The sequence below is a fragment of the Seriola aureovittata genome, chromosome 2, assembly GCF_021018895.1.
Source record: "Seriola aureovittata isolate HTS-2021-v1 ecotype China chromosome 2, ASM2101889v1, whole genome shotgun sequence".
NCBI classification, from domain to species: Eukaryota; Metazoa; Chordata; class Actinopteri; order Carangiformes; family Carangidae; genus Seriola; species Seriola aureovittata.
In genome coordinates, this window is record NC_079365.1 from 5,012,653 (window position 1) to 5,033,721 (window position 21,069).

At 40.7% G+C, this 21,069-nt stretch overlaps 2 protein-coding genes across 2 annotated transcripts in view; one reads left to right on the forward strand and one right to left on the reverse strand.

Annotated features, from left to right (window-relative positions):
- phactr3b (phosphatase and actin regulator 3b) overlaps positions 1–7,253 on the reverse strand; it is a 61,008-nt gene extending 53,755 nt beyond the window's left edge. Inside the window, 2 exon segments of the mRNA XM_056393820.1 lie at positions 7,065–7,194; positions 7,197–7,253. Coding sequence (XP_056249795.1) covers positions 7,065–7,194; positions 7,197–7,238 — 172 coding nt within the window. The 5' untranslated portion in view covers positions 7,239–7,253.
- A 9,535-nt stretch (positions 7,254–16,788) lies between these two features.
- Positions 16,789–20,910, forward strand: acot8 (acyl-CoA thioesterase 8). Its single transcript, XM_056401972.1, has 6 exons — positions 16,789–16,996; positions 17,539–17,675; positions 17,855–18,080; positions 19,236–19,393; positions 19,806–19,997; positions 20,598–20,910. Exons 1-6 carry the CDS (start codon positions 16,797–16,799, stop codon positions 20,714–20,716), a joined length of 1,032 nt encoding a protein of 343 aa, XP_056257947.1. The 5' UTR covers positions 16,789–16,796; the 3' UTR covers positions 20,717–20,910.
- The last annotated feature ends 159 nt before the right edge of the window (positions 20,911–21,069 follow it).

Genomic DNA, 21,069 nt, shown 5'->3' on the forward strand with positions numbered 1-21,069 from the left:
AGTTGCATCAGCTCTAAAAATACCCACAGTGGGGCATGAAGTTACGCAGTTTAGTTTCCAATGTGGAGTTCTTACTTTTTTTTGATTTAACCTTCTTTGATTGAATTTCAAAAGATTTCAAATGCTGCCTGCAGAGTGTTGATTCCTGTCTCACAATATAAAGAGTGAATATTCAGTGCATCTCACTTGAAGTCCAATTCCATGTCATCTTAAACCTTGCAGTAAAGTGCTGAGTAATCCTGAGAAAGTGTCTGTCCACTCTTTATGCAGCACGACCTTGGCCAAACCATTTGTCCCTATTCTTTTTGAGAGGTCAGGTGACTGCAGTGCTGGACTCTTCCTGACAGTGACTGCTTACCTCATTTATGCAACACCAAGTCATCTGCCAAGTAGAGCCCCCTTGTGGTAGTTTCCCCCACTGTTTCGCCTTTTAACTGCTCTTGACCCCACTTAGTAGCATTTTTGGACCTTGCCTAATATGCAGGTGTTCAACATGCCCTTCAGCATTTCTCTAGTGTCATCTCTGCTCTGTATTTTCAGAGGGTCCAAATGCAAACCTCTCAGTGTATAACAGGTCTGCAAGCCAATAGGAAGAGAGGAGGACCACCAGGCATGAGGAGCATCACATTCATTAACTGTTTGATTTTAGTTAATTATGTGTTTCTATATGCACACTGCCTTCAAAACACATACACACAAAAACCAGTATGTATATATACATTGGGTTCCTCTGAGACCACTTTCTCATTCACTTCGGAAAGTGGTCTCAGACTTTTGAACCCCACTGTACATATATATATATATATATATATATATATATATATATATATATGTATATTAATTAAATGTTAGCATTGCTAATGTTAAAATGCTAATGTTAGATGCAAACAACTTAATGAATGAAAGTGAAGACAACTTTCAACTTTCTGTGTGGCCTTCTCACAGACTAGATTTTAACTACGTTAGCGGTGTAGCTCTGGATGGTGCTATCATTCCGTCAGTGAGCACTTTGGTCCCAAATGAAATATCTGTACAGCTGCTGGATGAATTGCTTAATGCTGAGGGTCAAATTCTTGAAATATCCCTGCAAAACTAATGACATTCTTCGTCAGCCTTGTGTACTTTTGCGTCTTGTGCTAATTTTCCATTAGCGTCAAAATGTTGGCATTGTGAGCATGTTAGCTAAATTTAGCATTTAGCTCAAAGAACTGCTGTATAGCCTCAAAACCAACAAGTCCAATCTGAACAACCATATCGTTTTTTTTTTGCAAACCCTCTGATACGACCCATAGGAGTGTCTCCGGAACAGGCATACCGGAACTTGGTTGTCATAGTTACAATAATAAACGCTGACTGTATAAACAGCAGCGTACCTACCTTTGTCGGCATGGTTAATATAATAATGGTCATGACTTGGTTAGGTTTGGGCAAAGATTGTGATTTGGGTGGTTAACGTTGTTGAACGGTCATGGATGATAGAAACAACACAAACAGATACTTTCACCTGGGAATCGAACACCACTCTCCTGTGTCAGATTCCTGTTATTTGTCAACCCACCCATCCACCATAACCTCCTCCTGATGTGGACTTTGTCTCCCTTTATACTACGTCACTGCACTTTTCCCTTTGCCCCTGTCCTAATTACTATGACCACTAGATGTCACCTAACAAGAAAACGTAACTATGGGTCATAATAACCTGCTGCACAAACAAACATGCTTGTTTTGCCCAGGGACCTTACTCTCTTCAGATCTGGAGTCCACAGATGTGAGGTCTGCAGTTGGACCCTTCTTTGTATTTTGGTTATACCCCAGGTTAAAATGTCAAGACCCTCAGCCTCATAGCAATGCATACCAATTGTGTGCAATGGGAGTGACAGTGCTTTATTGTTTTTCTATTACCAGCTATGCACACTTTTATCCCATCTCATCTCTAACTGCAGTTGCTGTGAAATGACTCGGGGCCGTGAAGAGTTTTAGCACATGTTCCTCCCTGAGATGAACATGCATGTAGGAGTGAGCTGCCAGGTGCCAGGTTCTCTGCTCTCTCCGTTCAACAACAGCTCTGAATTTGGAATGAGACACACTGGCTTATGTATAGGCTTCATGATTAATAAAACATGAGAGACCCTGATTCAAATAAAAGAAATCCTAATCTCCTCATCAGAACCCCCACCCCACCCAACCCCACCTCCTCCTGACTGAATGTGAGGACTAAACTGAGGCCTGTCAGTAGCTGAGATGTGTGGGTGGGGCGGGGAAGAAGGGAGGCGGGGGGGGGTTAGCGGTTGGAGGACGTTGGAGGAGTCCAGGGAAAAAGCCTTTGATGTTAGAGCAGCATGTCAGATTAGCACAACAGCACCAGCTCAAATGGGGAGATGAGGGGAGCGAGAGAAGAGACTCCTGTAAGCTGGAGGCAACACCGGGGACTGACAGGGCACCTCCATCATTTCTATACATGTACATTAAAGACGCCTGCAGTTTGATGCTGAGGCCACAGTAGCTTCACTACTTTACTATATTGTACTTTACTTTTTGTTGCTAAAGTACCTTTGATAAATAGGCTTATTAGGGAAGTAAAAACAAATCTATTGTATGTGCTATAATTTTGAATATTTCATTTCATTTAAAGGAACTATCAAGTCCTGTTTGTACTGTTTTGGACATCACTCCTATTGATCATAATAACATGGTACCAGAACATCACTAAAACAAAGTCTGACGGACAAAGATACGAGCAGTCAGACGGTCATTCGGCTTGTAAACAAGCCAGCAGCTAAGCAAGTTTATCTAAACCAGTTTTTTTGGACGTATAAGTGAAAATGAGTGCACCTGCAATGCTGCTAATAAGCTGTCATTCACACTCAACTGATGTAAGTACAGTAGGTCAAGGTTGAACCAGGGCGTTTGGGTCATAATGAAACAGCTCACCTTTGTTTTCACTTCCATAAACTCGACTAACTTGGGTGTTTTACAACCTGTATAACGAGCAGATCCTCACAGTTAACTTGGTGAATATAAGGTTGTGAAAACCTGTTTTAATTAACCTAAATTATCCTTTACACCTGCATTACTTAATTTTATTCGGTCACTAGGTAGAACAGCAATGAGACAAAACACACAACTGACTTGCTAACTGGCTGCCTGGTAAATCCAGCATTCAGGCTACCACAACACTAATGCGCTTTTATTTTAAAACTCCATTCATGTACACTGGGCATGCACCATAGACGTGATAGATGTGAATAAAGATGGACGTAGCCTCCATGAGCGGTTTTGAACCTAAGAGTGAGCTGCTACACTGTCGCCATCTTGGCAGTGCCTCACTCCACCTAACTGTAAGAGATGGGGCGTGTGTGGAGTCGAGACTTCGGTTCATGCCGGTTTGTGGCAGGTATATGCTCACCCACCTGTCACTCAAAGCATCACGCCCTCAATTATACATAACTTTAAGCCTTAATAAAATGTAAAAGGTGAGTTATATAAAAATTCACCTCCCTTGCAGTTGTCATGAAAGAGGAAACTAGCTATAGAGACCAAAACTGTTTTTTGTACCAGGCTGTAAACATGTTTATTTCTGCTGTAAAGTTGGACATTTTAACATGAGAGTCTATGGAGATTGACTCAGTGTTGGAGCCAGACCAGCTAGTGGTCATTAGAGGAACTGCAGTTTTTTTTAGTGTTGACTTCGTTGTTCAGCCTCTGTAATTCGTTATCCATGTTGTATTCAACACTGGAACTTGAAGCTGATAAGACCCACTCAGAAGGCGAGGCCAGGCTACAACGCAACGAGATTACAAACTAAAGCAAGGCCAGCAGCGTTTCCAAAGGTCCAAAAGTTTTAGTGAAAACAGTCCAGAGTAGTGTAGATGCATTTTAACCTCCTAGGACCTGGCGTCCACATATGTGGACCTCACATTTTGGGTTCTCTAGACGACAATACTAACTTTTTCTCAACAAGGGCTTGGTGACCACATATGAGGATATTATACTGCCACTCAGTAATCGAAATTTAAAACTAATGTCCTCATATGTGGACATCATTTTTCTCAGGTCCCAATCAGCCTATATAGCAAAGGATAGAGCTCGGGTCTTAGGAGGTTAAAACTAAAACGTATTAGTGAGGAAGCCCAGCGTTCACTCTCCTTTTAGCCCTATTTAGACCAACTTTTGAGAAAAGTGTCTGCCCTTTAGCAGCCAACTGCTCCACCATGTTCACCAGCTAGTTGTGTACTTTGTCGGTCTCCTAATTGCCACAGACGATTTATCATCTCTTTTTTACTTTAAACATCCCCTTGTTTTGGTTGGAAACTGCACAAGAGACTACCAAAACAATGAGCTCGAAGAGGCTAAAATGCTCTGTAGAGCTGAAGGAAACTGTGGCTACATGTGACTCCTTTTACAAGATGTCATTCATTGTTAATATAAAATATTGATAACTGCAGTTGTAAGTTCATTTCAAAACACATCCAAGAAAGTACTTATACAAAAGGCTACTATATTGATTACTGTGAGTTAACCAGAAGCCAAGTCCTTTAATTGGTAGGTGCATAAAGTATACACCCAACTTTTACAGCCAGCAGACTGTAAAAGTTAGAAACACTGGAGCCAAGTTCTGTCTGGTAGGCACGTTAAGTGTCACATTGTACCCACACAGTCTTTCTCCTGATGAAAGTAAGAAATATCCAGTTTGCCAGCTACTGCATATGCTACAGCCTTTGGGCTACAATATTTTGGCTGCACTTCTTGCTCTGTATCATCTCGATCAGAGCTGGTGATGTAACCTGTATGTGCTGCTGAACAAGGTGGCTGCTTATCACCGGCTCCAAATGAAAAAACCATCTACAAAAACCCGTACTCCTCGTAAAGAGATTTTAATCCACAGCGCGGTGTTTTGTTCTCCGTCTTCTGTCTCTAGGTGGTAGAGCATTGCATTGTTAACTAGGCTGTCATGTGGTAAGTTCTGTGAAACATGTATTCAGGTTAAATCAGAGTCCTCAGCGCTCTGTGTGCTTTTTATGGCATCCAAATGAGCAGCATGAGAATCTGATTTGAAAGCATTAAGTGAGAACTCAGTCTCAGCGCAGATGATTTGACAAATGATTTCTGCTTTGGTTGAAACCACTTTCCATAGAGAAAATACTTCATTTTCTTCCTGCATCATCATCAAAGCATCACAATGGAAGAAGAGGTCATTTGTACAGTATATTAGGCCCGAGTCTACTGTGCAGCTGATTCAGTATGACACGGCCCAGCTGGGTGCCATGATAATGCCACCATCAGAGATCTGTCACTCCCACTTTTCTCCCCTTTAATGGAGATGGTTTCTTCAAGTGCCAGGATCAAAGCCGCAGTAGGGGTGCCAGGGCTAGGAAAGGGTTAGCATTGAGCAGAGGGGATGGAGAGGTGGGGGAAGGCAGGCGGGTTTTACTGCTGCATTGCCCGAGCCCTGTCTGCATGACGCTGCACAGGAAACACCAGCTCTGGATGAATTCTGCTACAACACTTTAGGGAGGATCTTGATGAATTCGACGTTCAGTTTAAAACAGTAATGAACGGTATACATCACAGGACCATCCTGCCAGCATGGTCTCAAGAGTTGCACATACACCAAAAGCTGTTACGTAACCATAACAACCAGGACAACGTGACAAGAACTGGAAACTGAGGGCAGGAACGCAACAATATCTGCCGTTGGCAAGAGAACTTGAAGATCCTCGCTGCAGTGCTGCTGTGGCCCCTCAAATCTAAAGATAGCTGGACCTGTGAAGAGGTCTGACGTTCAGACTGTAACACACACACACACACACACAAAAGTGGAGACGAAAGTGTACAGTATGTATGTACTGTCTCATACATTATACTGCAACCCCCACACACACCAGACTATGATTCAGTAACTGAGCCCCTTATTTGTGCAGATACCTCAGCTGTTCAGCTCATCACTTCCCCTGCTGCCTCTGTTGTGAAACCAGTTGAGTCTACACTACGTGGGTGATGATGGATGTCGGACAAGGGCCCGCAACTTAAAAATGAGTGATTTATCATGTTTTCATATTGATCCACTGTTCAATAGCTTTCAAAACAGCGTATCCTATGACTGCTGCTCGGCCGCTTCTGAGCAGCAGTGAACGCCAGCGCAGCAGTTCCCAGTGGAACTGTGAATCCCATCTCACACATAAACACGATTCACAGACTAAGTGGCATTTCACTTTGAATGGCTGGCTGCTGTAGATCACAGAGTGTAATGAAAAAAACAAAAAACGAAAAAACCGAAACAAAACAAAAAACAACCAGTAAGTGCAGCAGACAAACACCATGTCGGCTCACAGTTGGAGAGCCAAGTGCTGCCTTCTGCCATTTGGATCACCATGGAAACAGCCAAATACACAACCAGCACTCTCATCGGCTCCAGCTCAACATACTGCGGCCCATGTGTGATGGCAAGTTCTGTGCTGCAAAAAAAAAAAAAAACCTCACAAATATTTTTAAAAAATGCATCATAAAAAAAAAACACATTCAGTTTTCTTTGTATTAATGGCATCATCTGCAAGTTATGGGCAATAATTATGTTTGTTAATCACAGCCTGATGAGATGAAGAGGAATGAAGTAGGCAATGAGACAGCTTGATGGGCTGTTAAAGCATATGGGAAAAATCAGCAAATCAGTGCCTGCTGTTATTGACATGAAAAGTGGTATGACACCAGTTGGACAACATCTCATATGTTGCATGACACAAAAATGTCCCTGATTCATTGTGTCATTGTAAATGTGACTGTTATTACAGCAGTTTCACTTAAGGCCTACACTCAGCTCAGCTCAGCTCAGCTCAGCTCGGCAGTGGATACATATAGGGGATAGTAAATGACGCACGTTTACAACACAACCTACGTTTGTTGCATACAAATGCATTGGGATGACCGCGGATGTGATCGGCGTGACGGGCTGCAGGCGAGCCCCGACACTGGGATGTGTCTCTTCTCCAAACACCTGTCAAAAGCACAAACTGAGCAGATGACAGACATGTCCAACATGCGTTCAAGGCCCCCACCCCTCCTCTTACCTGCTCTGTGCGCTTCACCCAGGCGGACCTCGGTGATGCTGCTCGGGTCACTCTGAGATCTTCCCCGCTGCAACACGCAGTCCTCATCCAGCCCGTCCGACGATGCCATGGTGAACAGAGAAGCACAGCGCGAGACTGAAAGGCGTAACCACCGTCAGCCAAGGTCAGCAGCATCAAGTGGTGGAGCAGATTTAATGTGGCTGGACTGCTGCAGCTGCAGCTCCTGGTCCCCGATAAGCAGCAGTGCTGGGGAAATCCATTACGCGCGCAGCATCATGCCGCCTTCAAGTGCGGCTCGTAAACCCTACTTTCAAAGCTCTAAATTCGACTTGAGGTGTGCTTTGGTTTTCAAACACTAAAATTCTGCGAAAGTGCTACAGATTTATAAGGTATGCAATACAGAGCTACTCTTGACTACTTTTACCATAAGTTAGGCTATTGCACCAACTTATTAGAATTACCCCCTCATTCCCCAACCAGTCAAGTTGTAGTTTCAATTCATCCAGACTCATATGTGTAGTGAAGACCAGAAAAGTGGTTTTGCAGAACATTATGTCACAATGATGTTGACCTTTGACCTTTTGTTTATAAAATGTCATCACTTCATCATTTTATCCTGTTAGACATTTGTGTTACATTTTGTCATAATTTGTGCATGAATTCTTGAGTTATGGCCAAAAATGTGTTTTGAGAGTTGACAGTGAGCTTGACCTTTGACATCTGGCCACCAAATTCTAACCATTTTATCCTTAAACCCAGGTGAACGCTTGTGCCACATTTGAAGAAATGCCCTGAGAAATGTTCCTGATGTCACAAGAATGGGACAGACACAAACAACCCAAAAACTGCCTGAGGCCACAGCTGCAGCGGTGACAAACAGTCAAGTATCTCTACAATAAAAGTCACTGTACTGTACTGATTCGTCAGGAAAGTAGTTAAATCAAAAACTAACAGTGAAACAACTGAAAAGCTTAAAAACTGATCTGTCCACGGGAAGCTGGACCCAACAATGGCTCTTCACTCAGTGGAGGAATCTCGCTATAGGCTGCATTTACTCGGGTTCTGTATGTGAGCGCAAATTTGAGGCATTTGTACTTTGCTTAGTCCCGTGTCATGACACTTTTCATTTTAGAGCTAGACATTGTAGGCTACTGTTTACTGCACTACACTACAAGCTTGTTACTAGATACTTTACAAATTAAGAATTTGCATCCAAAACATAGGAAGAACATTTAAATATATAATGCATTGTGAAAAATTTAACAGTAGCCTATAAAGCATTATGTACAATTTGGCTTGGTTGATCAGTCAATTACAAACGAAATCAATAAATAGATTAATCAACAAAATAATATCCAGATTAATGCATGATGAAAATAATAAGTAGCCTTCTTGCAGCCCTAGCCTATGTAAAACAGTCAAAACGATATATGCTGCTGAAATATTATTGAATGAGTAATGATACAGAATGTAATAGTGCAGATATATATATAGCCTAGTAGTATATTCGTAGATATACAGGGGCTAATTTTCTGCATTGGGTACTTTTACTTTTGATTCTTTAAGTTCATTTTCCTGGTGATAGCTGCATACTTTTCTTGAGTAACAATTTCAATGCATGACCTTTACTGATTGAGTATTTTTACAATGTGGTATTAGTACTTAAGTAAAGGATCAGAATATTTCCTGTGTGACTAGCTGACTTCTTTCTGGGGGCTATTTCTCTTTTCGATGACTCTAATGTGAGGCCAACTTTAAATTATGATATGTCCTACAGCCCCTGAAGGCAGCATTGGATTCACGTTTCTTTTGAGAAAATGGGGACTCTGTTAATGACATTTTCCCACTGGGCTGAGTCCTCTAAGTTTATTGAATAAAGGATTTAGGCCTACAAGCAGATGTAGGCTACTATCTCTCTACTGATCTGTCTGCTGGTCTGACATATGGTAATATGTAGAGCCAGATTCTAAAGCTATGACTTGACAAAGTCAGAAATATTCCTGCTCAAAGATTCTTTAACTATACAGAGTTGAGTATATGAAGTGTTATATGGAGGCAATTGGTTAAGAAAATAAGAGATTGGTTTTGGTCTTGTGTTAAAATCTCTGAAATACCCGTCAAAGATACAACCGTAAACATTCAAATTGTTGCAAAAAATGATGACTTGCAAATGTTTCATGAAGAGGGAAAGGTATTCAATATGTTTGCGAGGCCTACACGATACATCCACTATGTAAAACATTACACATAAGTATCTTTAAGAGGGGAGCAATGTAAAACCCATTGTCATGTAAAAGCGACACACCTGTCAGTGCACATGGGGGGTAGACGTTTATCAGCGTCATGCTAAGATGATGCTTTAGTTTAGCATAGGATAGGAGCAGGATGGAGCCATGATATATATAAAATGAATATTTATCCAAATAGTTAAATAAATATGTAAACAGTAAAAATTTTGATAATAGGCTTGTAACGATAAATAAGCAACAAAACATAATTTGATATCCATGTATGTGTGAAGATTTATTGGCTCAAGGGCACAGTCTCTTGGAGGTGGTATGTAAACCAGTGGCAGCTTTGAGATGTTGCCAGTGCACGAGAGAGGCACCCAAGGAGAGATGCAGAGCACGGCACTGTGTGCAAATGAGTACTAATGTCTCTATGTCGGCCATGTGCACTGTGATTTATGGAAAGGTTAATGAGAAGAGTTACGAGTGGGTCGCTGTAACTTTTAAGTGCTGAAATGTTCAAATAACAGCATATTGCGCTCTCTAAACTAGCTCACTAGCCTCTGTGCTAAAATAACCTGCAGCTCTTTTGTACTGTGTGAGATTGAGCCAACTGTATCACGGACCGGCACATATCCTGTTCAGATAGTAAAATGGCGGCATATAAAAGATAAACCAGCCTCCTGTCCATCATTCTCGTCACGACGCAGAGTCGACGGGCAGCTGAGCGCTTCACTGAGTATCCATTACTTTATTTATGACAAGCAGAATAATATTTCAAACACATTTTTATGCTATCTCGTGTATTTATTAATGTATATTTAAAATAATGTATCATTTCAATGCAGGTAGTGTTCAGACATAAAAAGCTACCAAGAAGCTAAGACAGAGCCAGCATAAAGCATAGCCTATAGTGACAAGAATGACATCAGAGAGCGATTGAATGAAATTATTCAATCATTTATCTCAAATAGTAATATCACTAAAATGTGTGTCTTTGCAGTGTTAACCAGCTTACGCCATTAACATGTCACTTCTCAGCTAAAAAGCAAGATGAAAGGAAAAGGAAACATGGTAATAACTTCCATAAAACTCACACTGCTCTGATACCAGAATGTATTTTACACTCACAGGGGACAGATCCAGGGTTCAGGGGGTCGAGCTGAACTGAGCTGGGAACAGTGCGATGCGTCCTCCTTCTGCAAAACTTTGAGGTGAGAGGGAGCAGGATGATTAGAGACCTACGCCCAGTGTTTGGCTGTGAAGCATTGATTACTGATTGATTCTTTCCATTAAGTCAGAGCATTAGCGTCTGACTCGTTGATGCTCATTGGTAGCACCTCTTGTCACTCAGGCTTAGTCTGCAGTGAAGCAAGATTTGTGGGTTGTCAACCTGCAGAGAGACAAGCACAGAGGCGCAGGTCGTTCTCAGCCACTGACAGATGTCGAGGGTCAGGAGGACCCCTGGAAAACATGTCAGACTGAGTCCATAGGACCATTACACAGCTTTACATTCTAGTGGAGATAAAAATCAGGAGAGACAGATACCTGGAATGAATGAGGTGTGGGTGTTGTATAGGATGAATAACGACTAGTCAGTTGTATAATCAAGAAATCTGGAGTTCAACTACAAACTAGCATGTGACTAGGAAGTTAGAGCGACCATCTTTCATCTGGAGCACCTTGGTTTAACACCGTCAGGCCCTCCCTCTTACACCATTTAACTGTGTCCATCTCTGACCTCTGTTTCGCTTTCAAAATCAATAAACTGCCTTTGAGGATTGTGATAAAAAGAATAAAACATATACCATAAAAAAAAATAGTACAGTAGCCAGTAAGGAAAAACCACAGACATTGAGGGAAATGTGCTCCTTATCCAAAAATGTCTCATTCTGAAAACACTGCAGCAAATCTTCAAACAAACTTTGTCTGTGTTTCTGTATTTTTTTGTATTTGAAGTGTGTTTCCTTGAATGTTTGTGCTTTCTCTCTCGTATGTGCTTTGCCCTTAAGGACCACAGTAATAAAAAGTAAATACAGTATATTGTTGTTACTTTATACAAATGTAAGGAACACGACAGTGTCAACTATCTGTGCTCGACACTTTCTGTGTGTTCAGACAGAACAAAGTGAATTTTAGAGTTGGTGCAGTCAAAGCCAATGGAAAAACACAATAAGATGTGTACTTGCACAGGGCGGCGGCAGCTGAAAGACTTTTGACTATAAAAAATATGTGCAACTCCCAGAGCTATATGAATCTCTCTTCATAAATATACAGAGATGGGAGGGGGAAGGAGAGAGACTGGAGGGAAATAACAGAAAGAACTGGAGTTCTTTCTGTTATTTCCCAGAGTTCAGACACTGAGTTCAGACACTGAAACAAACAATCACACTTGAACAGGAAAATGAAAAATTAATGAATACAGTAGACTCGTTAAACACTCATGTAATAAAGAAATAGTATCACCATCTCACCAGCCTGACGTGGCCCCTGATACCATACAGCGCTATCACACACGGGGTAGCTGGAGCAGTGAGTGGCTGCCAGGTGACCAGAGAATGTGTTTAAACCAGATGAAAGCAAAGGCGCTGCAACCTGGAGCTGATTACAGGAGCAAACAAGCTGAGTGGCCCGGAGCAGAGGCTCCAACCTGAAATGTAAAGTAGATGTTCACATCTACCTTCTCCGTGACACTGTTATCCTCTGTGTGACACAGTCGTGGGATCCAAACCCTCGCTGTCCACAGTCTGTTATCGATGACTCATATCCTGGATGCTGAATATTGCCCAACCAGATTGGTCCACTTCCCAAATGTGTCCTCTGTGGTGCTGACACAGCCCTGCAACAGCCCAGATGTCGACAAGCTACTTAGGCAACACTCAAGTCCCAGATGTTGTACCCCACCGGCCCCTACCGGCCCCCACCGGCCCCCACCGGCCCGCACCGGCCCCCACCGGCCCGCACCGGCCCGCACCGGCCCCCACCGGCCCCCACGGCCCGCACCGGCCCCCACCGGCCTGCACCGGCCCCCACCGCCCCCACCGGCCCCCACCGGCCCCCACCGGCCCGCACCGGCCCCCACCGGCCCGCACCGGCCCGCACCGGCCCCCACCGGCCCCCACCGGCCCGCACCGGCCCCCACCGGCCCCCACCGGCCCCCACCGGCCCGCACCGGCCCGCACCGGCCATTGTGGAAGATCTCCACATTAACTGCCTCTAGGACTGAAAAGGAAAAGCCCCATTTCATCTATATTGTACCCAGATTTTTATTATCTTTAGTGACTATTCATATCCCATTTATAGTTATTCCTTCATGAACTGATTCTTTTTTTTAATTCTAAATTGGGCAATTAAGTTAGAGCCTCCACATTAATGCATCAGTGAACCTTTTATCACAAGGTTTTAAATTCATGAATTTTGGAGATCATTTTCAGATCGAATAAGATCTTTTTAACTAATGGAGTCTCATCCAGACCCTTCTATATCAGAAGAGGATGGAGGCAAGACTTCCCTAAAAACATCATTTAAGATGATTTTTTTTTTTTTGTTGCTTTTTTTTTGTTGCAAATTTAATAAAAAATCAAAAACGGAAATCTCTCATTTACAGAAGCTTTCAGACTCTTGTGCTTGATGCTCAGGTGCATCCTGTTTTCTGTAATTATCCTGGAGATGTGCCTAGAACCTGACTGAAGTCCACCTGTGGCAAACTGAATTTATTTTGAAAGGGTTCAGCATCACACTCTGTACTGTTTGTGTTTAGTGAACAACAACAACAGCTACACAAACAACTATTTGTGTTTTTATTGAGGAATAAAAGAAAGATGTAAAAGAAGGACAGCTACTGACATCAAACTGGAAGTGCTGTCATGGAGTGAGATCATTTTACTTGTCAATTTTTAACTCTAACATTTTTTAATCCCACATCTACAACGAGGCAGTAATTAAATTGAATACTCTTTGTTTGATTGAAATTAATAGATGGTTGCATTTTACCTAAAAACCTGACTAAAATAAAAATATAAGACTATAAGACTAATGACTAATACTAAAATGTTTGTCAAAATGAACAGCAGATGTGGTAGAGCAAACTAGTTCTGACATCTGAGGAAAGAGGCAATAAAAGTGAATCAGTCCCAAAATACAAACAAAATATGTTTTCCTGTTGGTGTGAGGTTTGATTCATACAGAGTCAAGCAGTTTCCATGCAATGACTCAGCAACTAAATGCAGACTTCTTCCACATGACCTAACAGGTAGGGGTTTTACATCTTACAAAATGTGAGAGATGTATCTTGGGGCTAAGCCATTAAAGATTCATAGACATGCAGCCGGTTTTTGAATTCTACTCTGTGGTGCAGTGGGGGGGGGGGGGGGGGGGGGGGGGGGGGGGGGCAAGGTCTGAAGTCCTGGTGTAATGTTTTCTACCATCATTGTCTTTCATTCAACTGAAACATACTGAATAAGCTGCAGTTTTGTTAAATATGTAATCGTTTTTTCCTTCTCTGGATTACATATAAATTCTCTTACTGGGAAAATTAAAATAAGTAATCTCTGTGCTCCTAAAGAGAAGTCAGATCTAGAGCTGCCTGACCCTACGTTGTATTTGAAATGCTACACTAGCCCAATGTTGGAAACTGGCAGGAAAATAGAGTAGACTAGAAAGACACTGGGATGATGTCATCTTCACCATTTAACCCAAATGAGTTATTATCTCACTGATCAGGTATCACAACATAATCACATTCTTCTTCATTCTAGGGGGGTTTGGCCCAAAATCCACCAAAAGCATAAATTGTCGCACTATGTAGGAAATGTTTTCTATTATGAAACAATCGTGCTGTTTGTATCCAGTAAACCACAGTATAGTGGAAGCAGTGGCATTTTAACAGAATACACAATATTGGAGATCTGTATAGAGATGTATTTGTGCATTTTACTGACGTTTTATTACTGGTGCTTTGTTGCTTATTGTATGGCTTATTAGTGATGATGATGTAAGGTGACCTTGAGTGCCATGAAGGCACCATAAAATAAAATGTATTATTAATATTCTTTTCTTTATTATAACAGATATAATCATACTCCACTAAAACTCCAAATATACTGTATCAAAATGTGCATTTTCAGTTATTATGGTGGTTCTTATTACAGCCTCCAGAGTTATTGTGAGGCAAAAACAGCTAAAACTCCAGATCTGAAAGACGGAGTAAATTGGATCCTGTGAGTCTATGCTAAATAGATTAAAAGCTTGTTCTGTAGATGGGGCTTCCTCATGGGACCTTTTTTGGTCCTATAAAGATCAATGGAGTGCCTCCTTCACTTTCAAGCATAGCCAAGCATTTCCTGTGACTGTGGCATTTCACTGTGGACTGAATTCAATGTCTTAAATTTTCTTCACCATGTCAAAGAAATGCCAAAGAAGAATTAAGGTCTATTATTCTTGTCATTTGACTGACCTTCAAGTGGATGTAATATAACTGTAGAAATATGACTATACTGAGATTCTTACACAAACATATTAAATGTGAAGTATTTTCATAACTGATGTATATTTAAACAACATAATTGTATGCACACAGAGTATCAGGCTGTAGGCTGAAAAAAATCTCTGCAAGAGTTTCCTGTCTAACACTACATATAAGATATCCACTGTTCTTGCTGTATTAAATCCATGGCTGGGTGAGATTACTTGTATCCTGAATTATGCAGAGCTTAAGTCCCCTTCTCCCTCTAACATCAGATCTTTAGCACATGAATCTAAAACTGGAACCACTTTCTACTGACAAAGTCGTTCCAATGAAAACCCTTGATAGTTCTGTAGAAGGCTAAATCATATTTTCTCACTTACCACTAGTGGTCAATTTAACATGAGGAAATCCCATCTTGAAAAATTAAACTATTATGAGGCATTTCAGCTACTTGATGCGCCTACTTTTAACTACCATGAAACTTGGTACCTTGCATCTGTCCCAAACAATTAGTTGGCAAACAATTGGTCAAGCCCTGACATTATTTTGAATTGACATCAACTTTTAAAACATAAATAATAATGCTACATATAGAATTACGGGCTCTTGCCAAAAAATGTTTGCTTTGAATATTTAAGACATAAATTTATCCTATTACAATGCTTATTTGGAAAAAGAAGCTAATGATATACCATAGGCTATATGTGAAAGTGTCATGTGGAGAATAAATGCATATTGTTCAAATGCTTGAGGATACAATTGCTGTAAACTTGAGAAAACTGAAAATTCAGTCGTTATATATTGGACACCAGGTTTTCTGTTTTGATTGTATGTATTTTATCCTAACAGTAGGTGGCGGTAATGAGTGTTAGCATTTGATGTGTAACCGCCTTTGAACAACACAGAGGTTCTTTGCAGGAAGTTAAGCAATTTATTAATTATTTATTAATAAATACAATACTGGGGCATGGACATTAAGAATGGCAGAATGGAAACACACAGTTGTTCCAATACAGAAACTTGGAAAAGCAGCTGTATAGTAATGGAACACATTGTCACAGACAGACTAGTGCATATGCTTGTAAAACAGGGATATTTTGTCCCTTACAAAGGCTGTCTCCCACTATGGACTGTGTATTAGTGTTGGACGTGGATAACAGGAAAGTCTTAATAAGGAAACAGTAGTGGGAGTATTGCTTAATATCAAAAACACATATGACATGCTATTTGAAGGAGGGCTTAATGGCAGAGCTGTATGAGCCTGGGGTATGAGGCAGGATGCTGAACTGGATTAAGAATGAGTAGGTGGGACAGGAAATGACACCCCTCAGGGAAGGATAATAAGTCCAGTTTTGTTTAATGTGATGACTAAAGATGTTTTTATTCAAGTAGTAACTTGCTGTTTGCTAATGTTGGCATGGTATTGGTTGAAATACAAATCATATTCATAGGCAGCTTCAGGAGGTGTTAGAAAAAATTGTGACATGGACAGAGAAATGGGGTTTTAAATTTTCTGTAGCTAAATCCAAGTATGAGGTATTTGGTTTAAAAAAGAAAGCAGCACAGCACAATCTCAAGCTACATAACATACCAACTAAAGGGTTAAAAGTTCCTGGAGTCTGGTATGAGAAAACAATAACATGTGGAAAAAGTAAAGGGAAGTCCTCAATGTTATACATTCTCTGATATGATCTGAATGGGGAACTGATAGAGAAACATTAATATGATATTCAGTTTAATGACAAGATGCTTCCTCTATCTTAAAGAAGCTAGGTATGGTGCAAGCTAAATAGAGTGTGATATAGGTATTGAGTCATCACACCAACTATCACAAATACATTAACATCTTGCAAACATAAGTGAGAAAAATTAGGTGCAGACTATACACTGAAATCCATACTTGGCACAGTAGATTTACAGATTCTCTCCATTTAAGGTTGTCAGTGGAATTCTACATCTGACCTGTAGAGGGCAGGAGTACACTTACGCCGCGTCCAAACTGCCGCAACGTCAAGAAGAAGAAGTTGCCAAACAAACATGGCGGAAAGAAAAGCGAATACGGGTTGTAGCTCTGAGGGGCAAACGAATAATTGTGATTATACAGGAGGTACAGAGTCACCGAAATCACCTGAAGATGAAAGTTCGGAGAGGCCGGAAGCTCAGTATAGCCAGGACCTCAAAAGTGTCCTGGTCACCAGCGTTTTAAACTTAGAGAAGCTCGACGTAGACCTGTACAGGTAGCTGTTTGAACTTTGTCACTTTACTTTGTTTAGCACAAAGGAAATCAATTCCGCATTCATGTCCAGTCGGAATTATCGTAAAAACGAGTGTTCCTCTCCTAGAGGCGTTGGCCACGTTCAGGTCGTAACTACGACCTGGAAACTTGAAATATCTGAAAACGAAACCAATATGGATGTCTCATAATAATAATAATAATAATAATAATAATACATTTCTTATATAAAGTGCAACTAATGATTCGCTCTGCTGCAGTGTCCATTATAATGGACGTTAAACTCACAGGTGTTTCTATTACTTTGTCCACCCATTTAATCAATGAGGGTAGCTAAATATAAGAAACACCGCAATACAGTTAAACAACGCCCCAAACTGCGGTACAATCAACACCTGTGTTACAACACAAACTGAAAATTACAACCTTCATGGAGGTGTACTCTATTGCAGGATTTTTGTATAAGACTACATTAGTTTTAGCTGTGTGTTTCTAATAAACTGGCAACTGTGTGTATATTTCAGCTGTTTCTCCAATTTTCCCCAGAGGGACGCATCACTGGGTGCCTCGCACTCAACGCTTGTTTGGGGGCCAGATAGTCGGTCAGGCCCTTGTGTCCGCTGCCGAATCTGTGAGCGACAACCTTTTCGCCCATTCTCTCCATTGCTACTTTGTACGTGCAGGTAAGATGAGTTAACCCCCTACAGCAGGAATAGTGTTCAGCTTTCCGAAGAAGTTCCACTTCAAACAGTCCCTCATACACCAACCATAATCGTATCATAATCAACTGAATGATCCAGAAACTGTCCTCAGAAAGTCCCAGTTACTATTTCTCCACAGATGTCTTTTGGATGTTTTTCAGGGGATCCTAAGGTTCCAGTGCTGTACCAAGTGGACCGCATAAGAGATGGTCGCAGTTTCACAGTGCGCTCTGTGAGGGCCATCCAGCATGGACACCCTATACTCATCTGCCAAGCGTCCTTCCACATGCAGCAACCGAGCCCCCTGCAGCACCAGTTCACCATGCCGGAGGTCCCTCAGCCTGAAGACCTCCTCACTGTGGAGGAGCTTATTCATCTTTATCTCAGGTACAATAACTATTTGTTTTGTTCATGACAAAGCAACATTTAGAAGGGACTACTATAGACAAAAAACATACACAACAAGGCATACATGTAAATTGTATACTCTGTGGGTTAGATTAGTGTTGCATTCAAAGTCACCACCAGTGGTTTCAAGCCATGCAGTAAGTTTAGTTTCTTTTTTCCTAATTTAAGTCTTCTGCCATCACCCCAATAAAATGGAGGTGAATGGAACTTTATTTGTGGTGCTTAAACCATTGAAAATTTCATTTAAAAAAACTCACCAGCAGGAAATCTTTCCAGCAACTGTGTCTCACCTACTCTGAATAATCGACAGGCCCGAGAAGGAGAGAGAGGGAAAAAAAAGATAAGTGATGAAATGAATGGAAAGATGCAGATGTAGTAGACAGTAGCAGCGTGCACAACTCCACACTGAACAAGAAGACTATTTATCTGTGAGTGCCGGCATTCTGTTTGTTCTGTGTAAAGATGCAGATGTGAAAGTACAGTGAAGTATAAAGACATTAACATGTAGTGCATTACTCATTCAAGGACCTAAATTCTTTGAATGGGGGGCTGTAAAATCTTTTCTTTGCTCTGGTGCCATTTTATGACTTTTATTCAAGTGCAGTTTGTTCCCCCCTATTGTATTACTGTCAGAGGAGCATTAATAGGGAACCTTGGTGCGGGAATCAGCACAAAGTTCTATTTGAGGTTGATTATCGAAATATCATGATTTTGACCGGATCTTTTTCAATTCAATATATGAAACTGCTGCATTTTTAATAGATGATGGCAAGAGAGCAGTCAGTGGAATTGGACTCCAGTTGTAATCCAAGTATGTATTCAGAGTAGACCCACAGACTGCTGTAGACCCCACAAATCAATGCAGGTGATGTGGGTTTCTAACATAAAAATAGGCCAAACTGCACCACCTGAAAAACAGAAGACAAACAACATAAAATACATATGTTATGATCCCTGGTTGATTTTATTGAAAACTATGCTGCTCTACTAGTAGCTCAGTGGATGCTAAAAAAATCCAATCTGCAGCAGTCCCACTAAACATGCTGACTCATGCTCTATTATATAACTGCATTTGCTATAAAGGTCCATTAATTACCCTGCAGATGATCTGTAGTCTGTTCTGTTATTATACAGTAAACCGGACCTGGCAGAGAAATCGAAACAAGGCCTTAATAAACTGCTGGCTAATGAGGTCCCCATTGAGATAAAGCCAGTCCACCCACCACACTTCTACAGACTTGCTGGTGCTGAGCCAAGGAAGCTGTTCTGGGTGCGAGCACGAGGATATATTGGTAAAATAAGCTTGGTTAATTACACTGCCCTTTGCATATATGAGCTACATATATCAAAGCATTTGAAGCTACATTGCATAGAGTATTCTGATCAAGTGAATAACAAGATTTATTAAAATTATCAATTTATTAATATTAAATGAAACAATATGTTGATTTTAAGTGTATTGAGTCATTGCTGCAGCTAAAAATAGGACACAGTAAATAGCATGAAGTATATACTCAGTATATGAAAATAGGGCAAAGTGGAAGGCTGTAACCATTTAGCAGCAAACAGTTTTATGGACACTGCATATATCAAAAATATTTGCAATGTGAAAATAAATGAAAATATTAATATAAACACAATATGAGATACATAATACATTATAAGCTAAATTTGATGTCGCATTTTATCTGTTTGTCTGTGTAGGTGAAGGCAACATGAAGCTGCATTGCTGTGTTGCTGCGTATGTATCAGACTTTGCATTCCTGGGCACTGCACTGTTGCCTTATCCCAACTACAAGGCCAAGTTCTCAGCCTCTCTAGACCACGCCATGTGGTTCCACTCCACTTTCCGCAGTGATGAGTGGATGCTGTATGAGTGTGAGAGCCCATGGGCAGGTCAGTGTATTGTTCACTTCCCATCAGCTGTACTTTATTTGTTGTGTCTCTGTGCATTACAGTACTACAAAGTAATGGGGGTCATAACTGCTACTAGCTAAATTGTTTTATTGTTATATTTTAAAATAATAACGATCTGTCATTATACTGTTATCAGATTTCTTTAAAATTGTCAATATCAGTATCAGCCACAAAGACCCAGTATTGTTGGGACAACTGTTTTGATGAAGTTCAGTCAGATTTAAATAGCCATCACCTTAAAAATGCTAGATATTGGAAAATAAGAGCTGTTTGTCATACTTTCCATAAAAGAATGTAGTAGGCATTAGAGAAACAAGAGTTAGCAATAGTCAAACAGATTTGCCATTGGATTACACTTAGTTACTCTGTGTTTGAGCGATTAGTTTTAATTTTTAAACATATTTTTGTGCCTCTTGACTCATTTCAAAATTACTTATCTCTGTCCATTTTGGAATGTTAATTATTTTGTGGTATGCTACTGTTGTGGCCCATGTCAGTCATCCTTGTCAAAACCTTGGACACAAATGACACTTTTGTGCCCCCTGCTTTTTTTTCTGTGGTTTGTGTTGTGTCCTCTAGGGGGCAGTAGGGGACTGGTTCAAGGCCGACTGTGGAGAAGAGACGGGGTACTGGCTGCCTCCTGCTCCCAGGAGGGTGTCCTGAGAGTGACACCTGTTACAGAGCCCAGTAAACTATAAGCACATTCCTAACATTAACATTTTTTTTTAACATGTCTTAATTATTTGTAACTTTAATCATATTAATTTTTTATTACATTTTTATTTATAGACATACAATTATTAATATAATTATGAATGTATCATTGTTTTATTTATAAGAACATGCAAAATATAATTTTATTTCCAGTCAATAAAGAATTCTAAAGTTATAATGGATGCATGCTTGACTCTTCTTAGAAGACCATATTCTAATTGGAAAAAAGAAATACAAAGCATGGGAGTTTGTTTTTTCCATCTTGTGTAAAAGGCATCACACAATCATAATGGCTTCACTGACATTATTAGTATGCTAATAGTGGTCTGTAACAACA